Raw genomic sequence first — 15,177 nt, 5'->3', positions numbered from 1 at the left:
TCCCACAGCCATCGCTGTCGCAAAGCAAGCTCGCTACCAAACGATTGCGCGCTGTAGGACACAGCCGAGCACGACTACGCGCAGTCGATATCTCGGCCGACCCCGCCTCTCTTGCTGGGGGCATGTTGCTAGAGCCAACACGACTCCGGCCGTCCTGAGCGCGTTGCAGCATCGCGCGCGCATCGCGAAAGCACCCTCCATCACCATGGCCGCCGCCAACAACGCCCTCACCCCGCCTTCGCTGCCCACTGCCCCTACGTCGCCCTCTGTCGCGAAACGGAAGCACGCCGACACGGCCGGGGCACTTTCCAATGGCGTGTCAACAGCTGCGCAAAAGAAAGCCTCGAATGGAACTGCGCACTCCCTGCAGACAGTGCTCGAGGACGTAGTGTCCATCTTGAAGAGCTACGACACGCAGCCTTCGATCCTAGCCCACCCCATCACCTCCTCGCCGGCCCGCAGCTCCTCTGGCGAAGCTGACTCCAAACGCGCCAGGCTGGCACAGTCGACCAGCTCTACGACCATCACCGATCGCGTCCATGACGGGTCGTATGACTCTCTGCAAGCGCTGGAGGAAGACGTGCAGAGCGCAACTGCAGAGATTCTGGCCTCGACCGGTGGCTCTGACACCCCAACAACCCTCGAGCAAACGAAGCTTCAGGCCAAGGTGCTCGCATTCCAGAAGATTCTCAGCAACCTCGTAGACCGTGAAGAGGCACGAAGAGTGCAGTCCCAGCAGGACAAGGCGGATAGTACTATTGCGACTCAGATTCCAGCAGATGAAGATGCTACGAGGCCAGTCAAAGAAGAAGAGGCGGACGAGGACGAAACAGAGCCGACGAGTCGAACTGTCTTGACGCTTTTTGGAAGCGCACAGGGTCCGAAGCAACTTTTCTCAAGCTTGCAGCAACCACACAGGATTGCGCCTGCAGATGCTATACCCGCCTTTGACACTTCGGTCAAGGTCACCCTGCCCCTTCGAGAGGCTACCCTGCCCCAGAACATCCAGACCACCGAGGTGTTCCCGCTTCTTGATCCAATGGACGAAAAGAAGAAGAAACCCACAACCATTGGTGAAGTCTTCCGTGCACCGGCCCATCTACCGCAGATCAGCCCCCCCAAGATTATGAGACCGACTACAAGCAAGGGCAACACCATCACATTTGCGCATGCGGAACCGACCAGACCTAAGCGCAAGGGATCTCAGTCGTATGCTCATCAAAGTCAGTCTGCTGGGTTTTGGCTCGGATACGGAGGGGTTGATGTGCCCAGAGACCAGATATCGCCGACGGCACGACAAAAGAGCAGGCAACGTGCGTTGAGCACTGGTGAAGCTCAGCAACCACCGTCTGAAGCTATTCTGGTAGCAGTCCAGCAAGCCAAGGAGGACGCTATGTTTCGCAGCGCATACTCTAGCTTCGCACCCACCCGCGATGATGCAACTGCCATAATTCCAGAGGAGACCAAGAACAAAGTATGGTGGCAGAAGGTCGGGGAAAAACGCTTCCATGAAGTATTCCCTATTGACCCGCAGCTCCTGGACGCCGAGGGGCTTGCTGAGGCCAAGGCCAACGGCACTGTCCGTGAGGACGATGATTTCAAAGACGCCGTGGAGAACTACGTGCCTATCGAAAACAACATTTTCCCTGACGCCGAAGAAAATCACGAGCATGACAAGGATACAGATGAGATACTCAGGGAAGTATCAGAGCTCATCGAGACTCTCGCATCCCATCAAAGGATACGTAATTCATCATTGACAACAAATCCTCGCACGCCGGTAGTACAAAATTCGTCACTTGCCCAGCTGGTTGGCAGCCCCTCCACCCCTTCGTCGGACGAAATCGATGTTTACCAAATTCTCAAATCACAGTTGACCCTGATGATCTCCCAACTGCCACCGTATGTTGTTGCTAAGTTGAACGGAGATCAGCTGGAGGAGCTCAACATCAGTCGAACCATACTTTTCGACACCAAGGAATACAAGGGAGTCATGGAAGAAGACCAGCTATCGAGGCTCGCAAAGGCACCCGTAGTAGCTGCTGTTCCTCCTCCAACACTCACTCGCGCTGGCTCCAGCTCACAATCTCTTTACGCCGCCAGCGGTACGCAGTACGGGCGACCATCTTCGTCAGCTCGTCCAGTGCAGGCAGCGCCAGCATATCACTCTCAACCGCACCGATCATCTTCTATACAGTTTCAGCGCTCACCATCTGGGCCCTCTCAGAGCTACCAAGCTGGAGCAGGATCATACGCTCCTTCTTCGCGGCCAGGCTATGCTGCAACTCCGAGTCACAACTTACAGACACCCCGACCAGGTGGTCAGTACTACCAGCAACGCCCCTCGCAATCAGGTGCCTATGGTGGTGCTGCGAGCTCACAATTTTATCAAGGGACACCGCAAACCCAGGGACAAAATCGCTATGCACCGCAGCAGACCCAGAATGGTTATTATCAAAGGTCAGCTAACGTCGCACCGATGTATGGCACGCCACAAGCACGTACGGGATCGCCTATGAAAACAGGCGCCGCAACAACCCCTTCAGCATACGGAACGCGACCTGGGTACGTGGCATCGGGGGGTCAAATGGCCAGCACGTATTATGGTCCGTCCCAGTACGGCACTCCACAAGCCCCTGTCACCCGCACAGGCTACACTGGCCTACCATCCAGCAATGCTCAACAGATGATGATCGATAGGCAGCAGGCGCAGGTAGTGGCTCAATCACAGGCACGCCTTGCAGCACAGAATAGCTTCAGCAGTAGGCAGGGCTCTGGGACGCCACAGCCGCCAAATGGCTCCTACAGCGGTCCGCCAAATGGAGCGTCAATGTCAACATGAAATGTTTCCCGCTGAAAGGGGCTTGGGTGGGCTTGGTTTGGATTCATGGATCACACCATGGCGTTGGGGGCAGTCGGCAAGGATACGCCGTGTATTTGCATTTTCTTAGCATCGGTGTTCGTATCCTCATGGATGGTTGTGTCAATGCTGGCTGTTATTGAGCATTGCTCGCAGCTTTTCTCCAACAAAGACTAGATGTAATAGTAAGATCACATCAGTATTGTCTGATTCGCAAGTTTTGCGCAAGTGACTCTTTGTCGTGAGTGGATTCCGTGTGATCCGCAAAACACGGCTAAAGCGGCGCTACGTCACGCACCCCAGTTGCGCGTACCTTCCTGAGCCCAAGATACTCAGCACTTGCGCAACACAAAGCCATGAGACCCACCACACCACAACATGGCTCACCACCTTTTGCGCGGGAAGCTTGCTGGTGTGAACAACGACCTCTCCCACGGCCTTGGACCTGACCTTCTCATCCTCGATCATGTAGGCGCGCTCGCCCTTCACCGGCGGCAGTCCGCAGCAGGTGCTAACGATGTGTAGATCCGCAACTATGGCATAAACTCCAAGATCACCCAAGTCGCATACGACCCCGTACAGTCGCTCGTCGCAGTCGGCACCGGTGAGAGCAAGTTCGGCAACGGGCAGATCTACGTCTTTGGGCAGAAGAGGGTTGAAGTGGTGCTGCCGCTTCCAAACCGAGCTTCAGTCAAGATCCTGCAGTTCTGCGCCGAGAAACTGCTCTGCGTTGATTCTCGAAACGACTTATCCGTGTTCTCACTTGAGACCAAATCACTCGTGAACGCACACTCTCCGCCTGCGAAAATCACCGCCCTGCATAGCGACCCTACCATCGACTATGCCCTGCTAGGAACCCAGCATGGAGAGGTCTTTGCCTACGACCTAGATCGGCAAAGTTTGACACCCTTCAGAATACCGAATCTGTGGCGAGAGCAGTTCCCTCGGTCGCGCCTGACAGCTGTCGTCACTCTCTCGCTGCATCCTAGAGACATTGGCTCGCTTTTGATTGGGTACAATACTGGGGCTGTCATATACTCATTCAAGCAGAACAAGGCTCTCAAATTCTTCAACTATGTACTGCCGAAAGGTGCTCCAGGAGGCGACTCGGACCCTGGCTCCATCTACAAGGAGCGCGAGCCACCTCTTACACAAGCGGTATGGCATCCTACTGGCACTTTCATCCTGACTGGCCACGAGGATAGCAGTATTGTCATCTGGGATCCAAAGGATGGTCGCATTATCCAGGCCAGGACATTACAAGACGTGAACGTAAACAGACCGGGGCCTGGTACCTTCAGCCCAGGTGCAGTAGAGGGCACATTTGCCCTGAAGTCACCTATCTTCAAGATTGCATGGTGCGCAAATCAGGACCCGGATGAAACAGGCATATTGATCGCTGGTGGACAGCCCTCCAATATCTCAGCGAAGAGCCTAACATTCTTCGAATTAGCACGTACACCCATCTACAACACCTCATCGTGGCAGGTACTCTCCGACCACTTCGAAAATCCCAAAAGACAGCGCATACTGCCGTGCCCGCCTGGTGCAGAAGTGGTTGACCTGTGCTTGATCCCTCGTTCATCTCCACACTTCGGTGGTTGTCAAGACCCAATAGCCATCATTGCGTTGCTGGCATCTGGAGAGTTGGTGACGCTATCTTTCCCAAGTGGCATGCCTATTACACCGACCAATCAACTGCATCTGTCGATGACCCTTGTACATCCATACATCAGTCACGCAAATCTTGCACCGGTGGACCGTACGAGATGGCTTGGAATGACGGAGAAACGACAGCATGGACCAAAGTTTATCACTGGTGGGGCTGAAGCCAACTTGCCCCTGAAGCGTTTCGAACATCGCAACATAGTCCAGACTGCTCACGGGGATGGCACAGTCAGACTATGGGATGCTGGGCATGCAGATGAGATTGAGAACGATGGACTTTTGCAGGTTGATGTTGCACGGGCTGTAGGGCGTCAAGATAACATTGAGGTCACCCAGATCTCCTTCGCCGGTGCTGCGTCTGAGCTTTCGGTAGGCCTGAAGTCTGGTGAAGTCGTCGTGTTCAGGTGGAACGTCAACAAACATCCTGGCGAGGAGTTTCAACCCAGCGAGAACAAGCCGCAAGCGCTCACCAACATAATTGAAAGAAGCGAAGCCGCGCTCAAAGAAGGCTTGCTGCCATTCACCCTACTGGACGAAGGTAACGGCCCGGTCACAGCTCTAAAGCACTCAGATGTCGGCTTCGTCGCCGCAGGCTTTGAAGGAGGTGGATTGGTGATCATCGATCTTCGAGGGCCCGCTGTTATCTACAGAGGCTCTGCTCAGGACTTCAAGACCGAGAAACGCGGCAGCTTCCGCCGGTCCTCGAAAGAGGCTGCACCGAAGCCTGAATGGCCGACCTGCATCGAATTCAGCGTCATGACACTCGAGAACGAAGAGTTTTCGAGCATTCTGCTCCACGTTGGTACCAATCTAGGCCATCTGGCCACATTTAAGCTGATACCAGAGTCGAATGGACGGTATACAGCAAGCTTCGCTGGAGTGTCATCGCTGGACGACAGGGTCATCAAGATCTGTCCCATGCATACCGAGTCAGGACGCCCAGCATACGCCTCTCAGTCGGCGGTTTCGGGTCTGAGAAACGGTTCGAAAGTCATTGGTGTTCTGCTTGCAGTCACAGTCTCGGGTGCAAGATTGTTCCGCCCTGCCACTAACAAGGGTGCACACAAGACATGGGACCAGTTCTTATGCGACTCTGCGGCCGTTGTGCGGTACGAAGACCTTAGCTACGCATTGCTTGGACTCTACGGCGATGGCTGTGCGAGGGCATATTCGATACCTGCTCTAAAAGAGATAGGCTCTGTGAACGTCAGCGATATCCTGGATGTACGAAGGTTCTCCGATGCCGTGATCACAAGCACTGGCGACATCTTTGGCTGGAAGGGCCCAGCCGAGACAGCATTGATCAACATATTCGGTACAGGAGTACGACTAGACATGGGCAAGGATACCCTCCTGAATCCGGAGCTTCTCATTCCTCCTAGGCCTACAATTAGCAGCATACAGTGGATCTCCGGCACTCAACACGTTACGCCAGCGGACATGGATCTTCTCAGTAAGCACTCCACCAAGAGGGTCCAACCCGAGCTAATCTGTTCACAGTTGGAGGCCCTGATCGACCTCCCTCCAAGCGCATGCTCGCTCAAGCTCGTGCTGAAGAAGAACAGCACCGACGTGCAAATCGAGCGGCCGCACCCGCTTCCTCATCTTCCGCATACCCATCGTACCCTACGCAAGCAGCTCCTGCAAATGAGGGATGGGGCGCATGGGCCTCCAGACAACTCAATGAACGCACAGAGAAGCTCAACGCTGTGGGTGACAGTATGGACAGCCTGAGCACGAACAGCGCGGGGTGGGCGGAAGACGTGAACAAATTCGTGAATAAGCAGAAGAGGGGCCTTGTCATGGGTGCCATGAAAAGCAAATTTGGCATATAGGCAAGGGACACAAAAGTGTCAGCGTCTCGGTCTGACTATCGCTGCTACCACACATGGCATTGTTTCGGTACTGTAAATTTTACCGTCCAATCTCGTCAGTATACTCATCCTGCACTAGAATATGTTGAGGCAGTATTTCTCTAAATCGCTTGGAATTGCAGGCGAAAATCCGGAAATGTCGAGACGTGGATCACCGTTGTCATGAACCAAACTTTCGGCCCTTCTTGACTAGTGGATCATGCAGATCGATGCGTCTCCATCCAAAACATGGTATTTGGTGAGGATCAATTTCACAACATCCTACACGCACAGCCTTCACAATCTATCCGGTCGGGGGACCACGTGCAGTACAAAGCTAGTGATGGTGTGGCTCACTCAGGAGGTGTGCTGAGAATCACATTATCAGTTTCCGTTGGTGCCTGCCCGGCGTGCCGCCGATTTCTCAAGATCACATCCCCGCTCCCGCGTCCCGCTGACATCTGACAGGTTGGTGGCTTGCGACTACCTACAGATGTTAGTCTGCATCTCATCGAAACGTTGGCCTATTCTCAGATCGCAGTGGAGATACGAGAGGATCGACAGGGCTTGAGTTTTTCTAGCTTCATCTACAAAGCTACCCAAGATTGAGAAACTCGTATGAGAGGCCGCTTCACGTTTTTAGCCAGGAACTGCGCATGGATCGACTGCGCTTGCTACCGATCAATGTGTCTTTGCCCTGGCTGCAAAACCTGATGGCCACCCCAACCCCAAGAGTTAACAGGAAAATGGATACTCCGCCATTGGTTTTCGTGAACCATCCAAGTGTCTGCCGTGACGATCTATCGACCGTAACCTCCCCTATTTTGCACCGGTGCATTTGCAAGGATACGATTCCAATTCTACTTATCTTTATACTACTTTCACTTCTCTCCTTTCGCAGGTGCCTCGGTCTGCTCAACTCTTTCCATAGTAAGCAGCGTGTAGGATCCATCAGCCTCGTATACCATGGATGCCATCACGGTCTACAATGTCCCTTCGCAACCGCCGAAGTGGGACAGTTTAGGCATCTTCTACGTTACCTATGTGGCAGTATGGACGGCTATCGTTGCCCCTGGCATGGCCTTCTGCCTTTGCAACCGACACATCCCCGCCCTTCGAATGCGTAGCCTGCCACTGGCTTTCAGCGGTCTCGTTTTGCTACACCTGTACTGGTGCATGGGGCAATTTGTGTACCCGATCGGTGCCACCATGCCCGTTGTCGTTGCCTACGAAGTTGAATACTTCATCATGGGATTGTGGTTTCCACTAGGCATCGCACTTTTCCATGCCGCGAACCTGAAATTTCTTAAGGTTGCAGAGCTACAGAAGCAATTCGAGTCGACGAGTCCCTCGGTTAAGTCTAGAGTTGGACAGGGAAGAAATGTGCCGCAAATGACCTGGATGGCGCGACTGAGAGCGATGGACCGCGATAAGAAGACGTTTGTCCTGATCGGAGTGGGTATGGTCTTCCAGGTCATCCTCACCATCGGTATGTGGGCTGCGTGTCGGAAGTACCATCCTGGCTTTGGCATTGCAGGCACAGAGATCAAGGGTGAGTCTCTTCAAGAGCAGGCTATCAACCTGGGTCGGGGATGGGAGTGGTGGCCATCCGTTGTGTGGCAGTTCGTCTGGACATGGATGGTTGCGCCTTTCTTGATCTGGAGTGCCTGGGACATTCGTGATACTCTTGGATGGCGAATGCAGACCATTGGCGCATGTATTAGCGGGTCAGTCGTTTGTCTTGAATGTGGAATAGGGATACTGACCTTGTGATGTCTAGGCTTCACGCAACGCCGATGTTCCTAGTAGCATCTTATAGCTCTGTTTTCTACACCAGTGGCATTAATACTTACTTTCCTCCTAGCCAGTGGTAAATATTTCCCAATTTAGATTGAAGAATACAACATGCTTACTGCATATAGGATCCATCTCAACACCATGTTCATTGAGATCTTCACAGTGTTTGTACCCGCATATCAAATCATCAAGCACTGGCGTGCCCAACGTCTTGTAGCCGCCGCAAAATGGGATAGTTCGTCCCACGCGACCACCATCTCTATCCGTCCACAGTCCAAAGCCTCCAAAAGCTCAGCCGTCGAACTCATCGACCGCGACGCCAGCGTCAAAAACCTCCAATCTGGCGACCGTCTGTTGACTATGAGTGCGCTCACCCGTGTATTGAACGAGCATCCCGCGCCTCTTCAAGACTTCTCCGCACGCAAGGACTTCTCGGGCGAGAACATTGCGTTCCTGACAAGGCTGGCTCGGTGGAAAGACCTCACACTCATCGTTGAGAGGAAAAAAGCCTACAATGCAGCGCTAAGACTGTACATCGACTTCGTCAGCCCGCGCGACGCGGATTTCCCGCTCAACCTGTCCAGCAACCAACTCAAGGCGCTCGAGGACATCTTCGAGACACAAACCAGAGCCATCTGCGGCGAAACGTCAGTTGAACCTGCGCTGCCTTTCTTCGACCCCCCTAGAACGGCGACGAGCTCGAGCCTATCCAAGACTGCGGGCTGTTTGCACTATGAGGGCGACGTCCCGGAGGGGTTTCACAGGGGCGTGTTCGACGATGCGAAGCAGCACGTAGAGAATCTGGTGCTGACAAACACGTGGCCCAAGTTTGTAAGGGAGATGCAGGAGCGCAGGCGAGAAAGCGTGGACTCGGAGCGCAGTGCAGGGAGCGACGGCAGCGCAAGGACGGTCGTGAGCAGGATTACAAAATTCATCGCTGGGCTTCGGTAGGCGGGTCCTTCGCCGTTGCCATTTTCGTATCGAACGTAATCTCTCCACCAAGCTTTCTCTGCATGTCGTGCGCATGTGAAAATCATGAATCTCAAAAGGACGATGCTATCTGTCTAGCGCAGCCCTCGGTCAAGCAACACCCAGCGCCGCAACCCACACTTATTCCCCAACATTCCTATTGCGGAAGGTCTGTAGGCATGTGCCCGGACCTAAGCAAAACGGCGTGCAGCAATTTCAGCCTCCCGCAGCTAACATCGGTTTTGTGCTCATCTATACCCGTGACCAACTGCAACACAACTACAAGCAGATTGACTTGAGATCGCACGTGATTGTGAATCACTGCGTTGACATGCGGAATCCGCAAAGGCGTTTGGCGACAGCAAGATAAGATTCCAGTTTGTAAGCTTGGTTATAAGCATACTTTAGGACCGTGATCGATGGATTTGGGGTGTAGTTGCCGCATTGGGAAGGTTCGGGCAAAGCCGCTATTTGATATATAGAATCGGCACCAGAGCACGTCAACAGTTTGCACAAAATTTGCTGTCATGAGTGGCTTTTTCACATTATCGTAGACATCTTATCTCGAGGCCGCTGTGGCATCGATGTGTCTTCATGGTGATATACACGCCAACCTCTTTCTACCCACCGTGGCTGATTTACCGCCTGGGCATACCGCGTCCTCGTCCGCGACCTCCCATACCCAGCGCTCTTTGGGCAGCGCCGGGCGGCAGCTGCTGTTGTGGGGCTTGGCCTTGCTGTGACTCTTGGTTCTCTGTAATACTGTTAGCACGACTCGATACTTGACCATGGAGCCAGGGCGGTACGTACTGATTGTCTCATCAACGCTCAAGATCAGGCAGGCGGCTTCTGTGGCCGCTTGCAAAGCGTTGATCTTGACCAGACTTGGCTCCCAAACGAACTTCTCCAGGTTATTGGCGACGCTCTCGGTCTGGAAGTCAACACCAGCCCAGGTGTTACCCTTCCTGTGCTCCACGCGCAGCCTGTTGAGGATATCTGTTGCATCGACACCGGCGTTGTCGCACAGCTGCCTGGGGATGACCTCCAATGCCTTTGCAAACGCCTTGATGATCGGCTGTTGCTTGTGAGGGATCTTTGTGTCGGCGTAGTTGTGTAGGTAGGACGAGATCTCCATCTCGATGGCACCGCCACCTGCGACAATGTTCCTATTCTTGATTGCGCGCTTGACGATCATGATGGCATCATGCAGACTTCGCTCGACCTCGGCAATGAATTGCTCAGCGCCACCACGGAGTACGAGTGTGCAAGTCTTCGCCTCAGGGCAGCCCTCGAAGAAGTTGAAACGTTCTCCACCAATCTGTCGCTCCTCAAACTTCTCGCAGGTTCCAAGGTGCTTCTCGCTGATGTCGGAGCAGGTGGACTGGAGGCTTGCGCCGGTTGCGCGGCACACTCGGTCGAGATCGTCTGCTGCTACACGTCCGGCGCAGAATATATCCCGGTCAGCGAAGTACTGTGTGGCAAGATCGCCAATGGGCAGCTTGCTGAGGACGACCTTGGCGCCCGTCTTGTACAGTGCCTCCATCTTGTTGTAGATAATCTGCCACTCGGCATCCACGATGGCCTGGTATTCGGAAACCTGTTCTACTCGTACTTCTGCGTTGTCCTTCTCGCTCTTGAGCTCGAGCTCCACGTTAAGACATACGATCTTGGGCTGCTTGAAGGACTTCGGTTGCTGCTCGAATCCGGCGTACGAGAAGGTCTTCTTAAATGCGACACCATTTACGAAGAGCGAGTCCTGAAGGGCACCACCGGTGATCTTCTTGACGCCGATGAGCCTCTCATTCAGCTCGTCCTGGTCCAGTGTAAGCACAGCGTCCACGACCATCTTGGTGAAGAAGTCGGCGTTTCGGTGGATGAGCTTGCTGCTCATGGCGGTCGCGGCGAGCTTCTGCAGGGTGTCGCGCTGGTTACCCTCAGCTGTGTCTACCGCAATTTCCACAATCTTGTTCACGGCGAGATTCGACGCTCTCCTCAGGCCCTTCATGATGGTCTGACTGCTGACACCTTGTTCCACGAAATCCTTGATCTCCTTCAGTATCTCTCCGGCAATCACAACAACAGACGTTGTGCCATCACCAACTTCGGCGTCTTGCGATCGTGCAATGTCGGTGAGAATGCGGGCGGCGGGGTGAACAATGTCGAGGAGCTACTGAGCGTTAGATTCCGGGTATATCATCGAGATGCACTTAGGCTAGCTACCTTCATGACTGTGGCCCCATCGTTTGTGATTGTCTGCCTTCCATTCTCATCGACCATCAGCAGATCACCGCCGTAGGGGCCTAATGTGCCTTTGATTGTCGACTGCACTGCGAGGCAGGCATCGATGTTGGAAATAACCTGTCCTCGTCCTTGAGACTGGTCGGTGCCTGGGAAGGTTAGCACATACGGAGGCAGTGGGAGCTCGCAGATACTGACCCTCGCGCAGCACGACAATAGTCGGTGTTTGACCGCCGAACGACATTTTGTGGGGGGACTGAAAAGGTGCTGGGAGTCGAGAGGGAATACGCGAAGCTCGGAGACCTGCGAAAGCGAGCAAAAAGAGTCGAGAGGGTATCAGGCGAACACTGCGTAGCTGTGTTGTCTCCCCGCCAAACGCGTAAATTTCGAGAAAGCCCTGGAGCGCCAGACGGGAGAAGTCCGGCCGACGCACAGGCCACTCCAGACACCTCCCCAACTCATATGCAACGATGCATTGACGTCTCCTTAGGGCTTTTGAACCGGCTCCAAGATTGCTCGGGTCCCTTAAAAGCTGTCACTTGCCGTTTCTTTGCTTTCTGCCCTGACTTGTACGGCGATATCACCGTGGATATTCCATCTCGTGACCGCGCCAAGCCCCATCCAGAAACTCATGCACGTGCTGCGGCTCATGTCTTACCGCTCTCCTTCTTTTTAGTTCTAGATCCTCTGTCCTCATTCTCTCTCGCACACCGGTCTTGCTATGGCAGTCAAGTCACGTACCAAGAAGGTCAGTCTGTGGCATTTGGTGCCCACAGGTCTGAAACACGATCTGACGACGGGACAGGTGACACCCACGTCTAAAGCTGTGTCAGACGACATTTGTATGCGCCGGCTGGACCGGTATTCCAAGGAATCCGTCGAGAAGCAAATATCAATACCGGAGACAATCACCGCTCTGGACACGTATCCACCGTTTCTAAGAATTCCCTCCGAGCTTAGGCGCGAAATCTTCAGATATGTACTCCCATCTTCGAACAAAAGATTCGTTCTCTACACCGACTGCGACTCCACCGTAATCAGCAAGAAATGGAATCGCAAATGCAGACCGCATCCCGACAAGCACCTTAGACTCGATGTCTTCCGAACGAGCCGCCTGATCTATCACGAGTGTCTTTCTGTGATGTACTCGGAGAACTTGTTCCACTTTTACGCCTTCAACTACCTTCCCGTTTTGGATTTTATACGGCACTTGAGTCCTGAGGCAAAGAGCTCGGTCCGGAAAGTCCGGCTCACACCGCTTACAGACAAGCAAAACGACTTACCAGCAAGCCACGATATCTTTTGTACAGTTATCCACGACTCGTTACCCGGACTAAGCGAACTTCAAGCCGACCCGGTTGTGTTCTTTTAGCATCGGACCTCCAGCTTGTTCTCACATCCATCCACGTTTTTCTTGTTGACAGTTCTGTCTACATAGACCTTGAGCATTTTTTCAAGCGGGCGTTTTCGGAATATCATGAGGCGATACAAGCCTCGCCGGCGTTCTCTGTTGCATTCATCTTCCACCAATATCAACATCATTGGTCGAAGGACCAGACCCAGCCTACTATGTCTATCTATGTAGACCTCACGATCGACTGCAAGACCAGGAGGCGCCTGTTTGGGAGTCATGAATTGACCTTCCACTTGCGTACAGCCCGATTCCACAGACGGCAGCGCCAATGCAGAAAACGCCAAGATTCAGAGCTGTCAAGCTCATCTTCTTCCAGTTCGCGGTGTAGTTGCCCCAGTTGAGGTACAGCCAAAAAAAGCCACTCAACCCGTACGTAAACCAGGAAGCGAACAGCGCAGAGATGAGGCCAAGCAGGGAATTGAAGTTGGGAATGCTCTCAGCAATGATCCAAGCAATCGTCCAGAGTGTGAGAGTGATGCCAGCCCACGATCCGATGGCGAGCCAAGTGCGGGAACCCATATGTCGCGTTCCACGGAAGATTCTCACATATATGTACTTGGAAGCTACCTGTTGTTGGTCAGTTGATTCAAGTTCCGATGCGTTCTTATCAGTAACGTACATGGCCGTAGATGACGCCAGCTAGGAGGATCTACTGGTGGTCAGTTGATATATTCTGCGTCGTTCTTGGTTGCTGACGCACCGTAGGCAATGCAATGCCGTATGCGATCTTCACCACAATCTTACTCGCGCTCCCGAGCGCAGGGCTCGCGACGTTTACACCAGCAAATCTATACACTACAATGGCGACCACCAAGTACATCGTGATGTCCGTTGCTTGCAGCAGGAACAGTGCCTTTGGGAACTCGGTCGGGTCCCGAAACTCAGAGATAAAGGAGAAGAAAGCCACATGGCCAGCGTAGGCGAAGATGATGTTGGTTACAGCCAGGAAGGCTGGCGCAAAGCTCGGTGAGTATGTGGCGGCCAGGTTGAGATTCGGCTTTGGATCAATTCCTAGCGCAATCATAGTCAAGAAGACTGCGCCGCAGATCGAGATGAACGCTGCCTCAGGTTAATCTCGATTGAAGAAAGTACCAGCTGGGAATACGTACAGACAATGCTGAGGTATGAGACCTTCTTCAAGGTTCTTGGAAGAGAAAATATCCACAGCACCACAAATCCCACGACTCCCCAGACGATGCTGCACGTCGCGCTCTCGGTAATAGAATTCATGGCGATGGTGAATGTTAGGATATGCGAGCCCATCACTGCACCGGTCAGTACTTCGCTTTCTTCACCTAGCCCTTCGACATACCAAAGATGAGGAAGATTGTCTGCGCAGCACCACCGAACTCGCGTCCAAACGGTCCCCACATGACCTCTAGCGCATCTGCAAGGTTGTGAACTCGCGGGTAAGCCGCCTTGTATTGACCAAGGACGTAGCCTGTGTATGTGGCGAGTGCGCCCATGGCAACAATGAGTATAATACCCGGCACGAATCCAATGGTCGCAAGAACAGACGGCAAAGACAAGATACCGAGGGATATCGTCTCCGCAATCATGATCATACCAGCCTGCCTAAGCATCCTATCAGTCTTTGCTCGAACGGCTTTCGAGCATACGTACCACCACCTCAAAGTTCGGTACTTCACTTCGCTGTTTTCTTCGTCGCCAAATGGGTCGTCATCAGGCGCACGAGATCTTGTGTTCTCTCGAGCGTGGGACCCGGTTTCCACGTCGGGACTGTTGGCACGGTCGCTTGTGAGGTCGCGTTCGCTCTCTGCTTTCTCACTGAATTGCACATCTTCAGCCGCCGGATGCATGCCGCGGCGCGTCGACGGGCCGCTGCGCATTGTATCGCGCATGCTGCCGAATTGTGCGAATTTTCTGGGGGGATTATATGAGATTTGAGTCCAAGCGACGATAATGAAATTGACTGGCAGCTTTGTCAATTTTTCAGCAAGGATGTCCACCACGAGGCTCGACGTCACTCGCGGTATCGAAGTTGGAAGTCCATCATGCTGATCAATGGTACCGGCGCGGTGGACCCTGGATTGCGTAGCCTCTAAGGACAAAGCCTGAAGCTTGGTACGTAATCTGGCGTCACTTGCTCCCCGCACACTCCCGGCAACTGCAGACTGTTTCGAGAACTAATCCCTCCTTTGCAGGGGCTCGCATCATACAGAGATGCGCAACTACTGAGCAGGAGACTGCGTGTTGTGAAAGGGCGGCCCAGCTTTGCGACCCGAGAGCGTAATGTGAGAAGCGAGCAAACCTTAAACCTTGTTTAGATTAAGCTTAAACTGCACGACACCATCATGTCTTCCACCGGCTGCGAAACAGTTGAGAAGTTCGGCCGCATTCGCTACCGTCACTGTACA

General features: G+C 53.5%; 6 protein-coding genes across 6 annotated transcripts; 4 read left to right on the top strand and 2 right to left on the bottom strand.

The window, feature by feature from the left end:
- Positions 1-205: 205 nt before the first annotated feature.
- On the top strand, positions 206-2,842 carry EKO05_0009654 (uncharacterized protein; the record flags this gene model as incomplete). Its single annotated transcript, XM_038946904.1, has 1 exon — positions 206-2,842. The coding sequence occupies one exon, from the start codon at positions 206-208 to the stop codon at positions 2,840-2,842; it is 2,637 nt and encodes an 878-aa protein (XP_038795035.1).
- Positions 2,843-3,238: 396 nt separating this feature from the next.
- EKO05_0009653 (Lethal(2) giant larvae sro7) lies at positions 3,239-6,363 on the top strand (the record flags this gene model as incomplete). The annotated part of the gene is made up of 3 exons (XM_038942452.1): positions 3,239-3,328; positions 3,386-5,981; positions 6,029-6,363. The coding sequence occupies 3 exons, from the start codon at positions 3,239-3,241 to the stop codon at positions 6,361-6,363; spliced, it is 3,021 nt and encodes a 1,006-aa protein (XP_038795034.1).
- Positions 6,364-7,347: 984 nt separating this feature from the next.
- Positions 7,348-9,129, top strand: EKO05_0009652 (uncharacterized protein; the record flags this gene model as incomplete). Its single annotated transcript, XM_038942693.1, has 3 exons — positions 7,348-8,108; positions 8,162-8,251; positions 8,304-9,129. 3 exons carry the CDS (start codon positions 7,348-7,350, stop codon positions 9,127-9,129), a joined length of 1,677 nt encoding a protein of 558 aa, XP_038795033.1.
- Positions 9,130-9,785: 656 nt separating this feature from the next.
- Positions 9,786-11,629, bottom strand: EKO05_0009651 (T-complex protein 1 subunit eta; the record flags this gene model as incomplete). Its single annotated transcript, XM_038942593.1, has 4 exons — positions 9,786-9,901; positions 9,958-11,314; positions 11,368-11,534; positions 11,584-11,629. The coding sequence occupies 4 exons, from the start codon at positions 11,627-11,629 to the stop codon at positions 9,786-9,788; spliced, it is 1,686 nt and encodes a 561-aa protein (XP_038795032.1).
- Positions 11,630-12,106: 477 nt separating this feature from the next.
- Positions 12,107-12,757, top strand: EKO05_0009650 (uncharacterized protein; the record flags this gene model as incomplete). The annotated part of the gene is made up of 2 exons (XM_059637591.1): positions 12,107-12,133; positions 12,191-12,757. 2 exons carry the CDS (start codon positions 12,107-12,109, stop codon positions 12,755-12,757), a joined length of 594 nt encoding a protein of 197 aa, XP_059493574.1.
- Positions 12,758-12,973: 216 nt separating this feature from the next.
- On the bottom strand, positions 12,974-14,661 carry EKO05_0009649 (uncharacterized protein; the record flags this gene model as incomplete). Its single annotated transcript, XM_038942437.1, has 6 exons — positions 12,974-13,366; positions 13,419-13,448; positions 13,500-13,858; positions 13,909-14,064; positions 14,112-14,374; positions 14,423-14,661. 6 exons carry the CDS (start codon positions 14,659-14,661, stop codon positions 12,974-12,976), a joined length of 1,440 nt encoding a protein of 479 aa, XP_038795030.1.
- Positions 14,662-15,177: the final 516 nt, after the last annotated feature.

Source organism: Ascochyta rabiei, chromosome 17, assembly GCF_004011695.2.
Source record: "Ascochyta rabiei chromosome 17, complete sequence".
Classification (NCBI taxonomy): domain Eukaryota; kingdom Fungi; phylum Ascomycota; class Dothideomycetes; order Pleosporales; family Didymellaceae; genus Ascochyta; species Ascochyta rabiei.
This window is presented reverse-complemented; position numbering and strand designations above follow the sequence as displayed.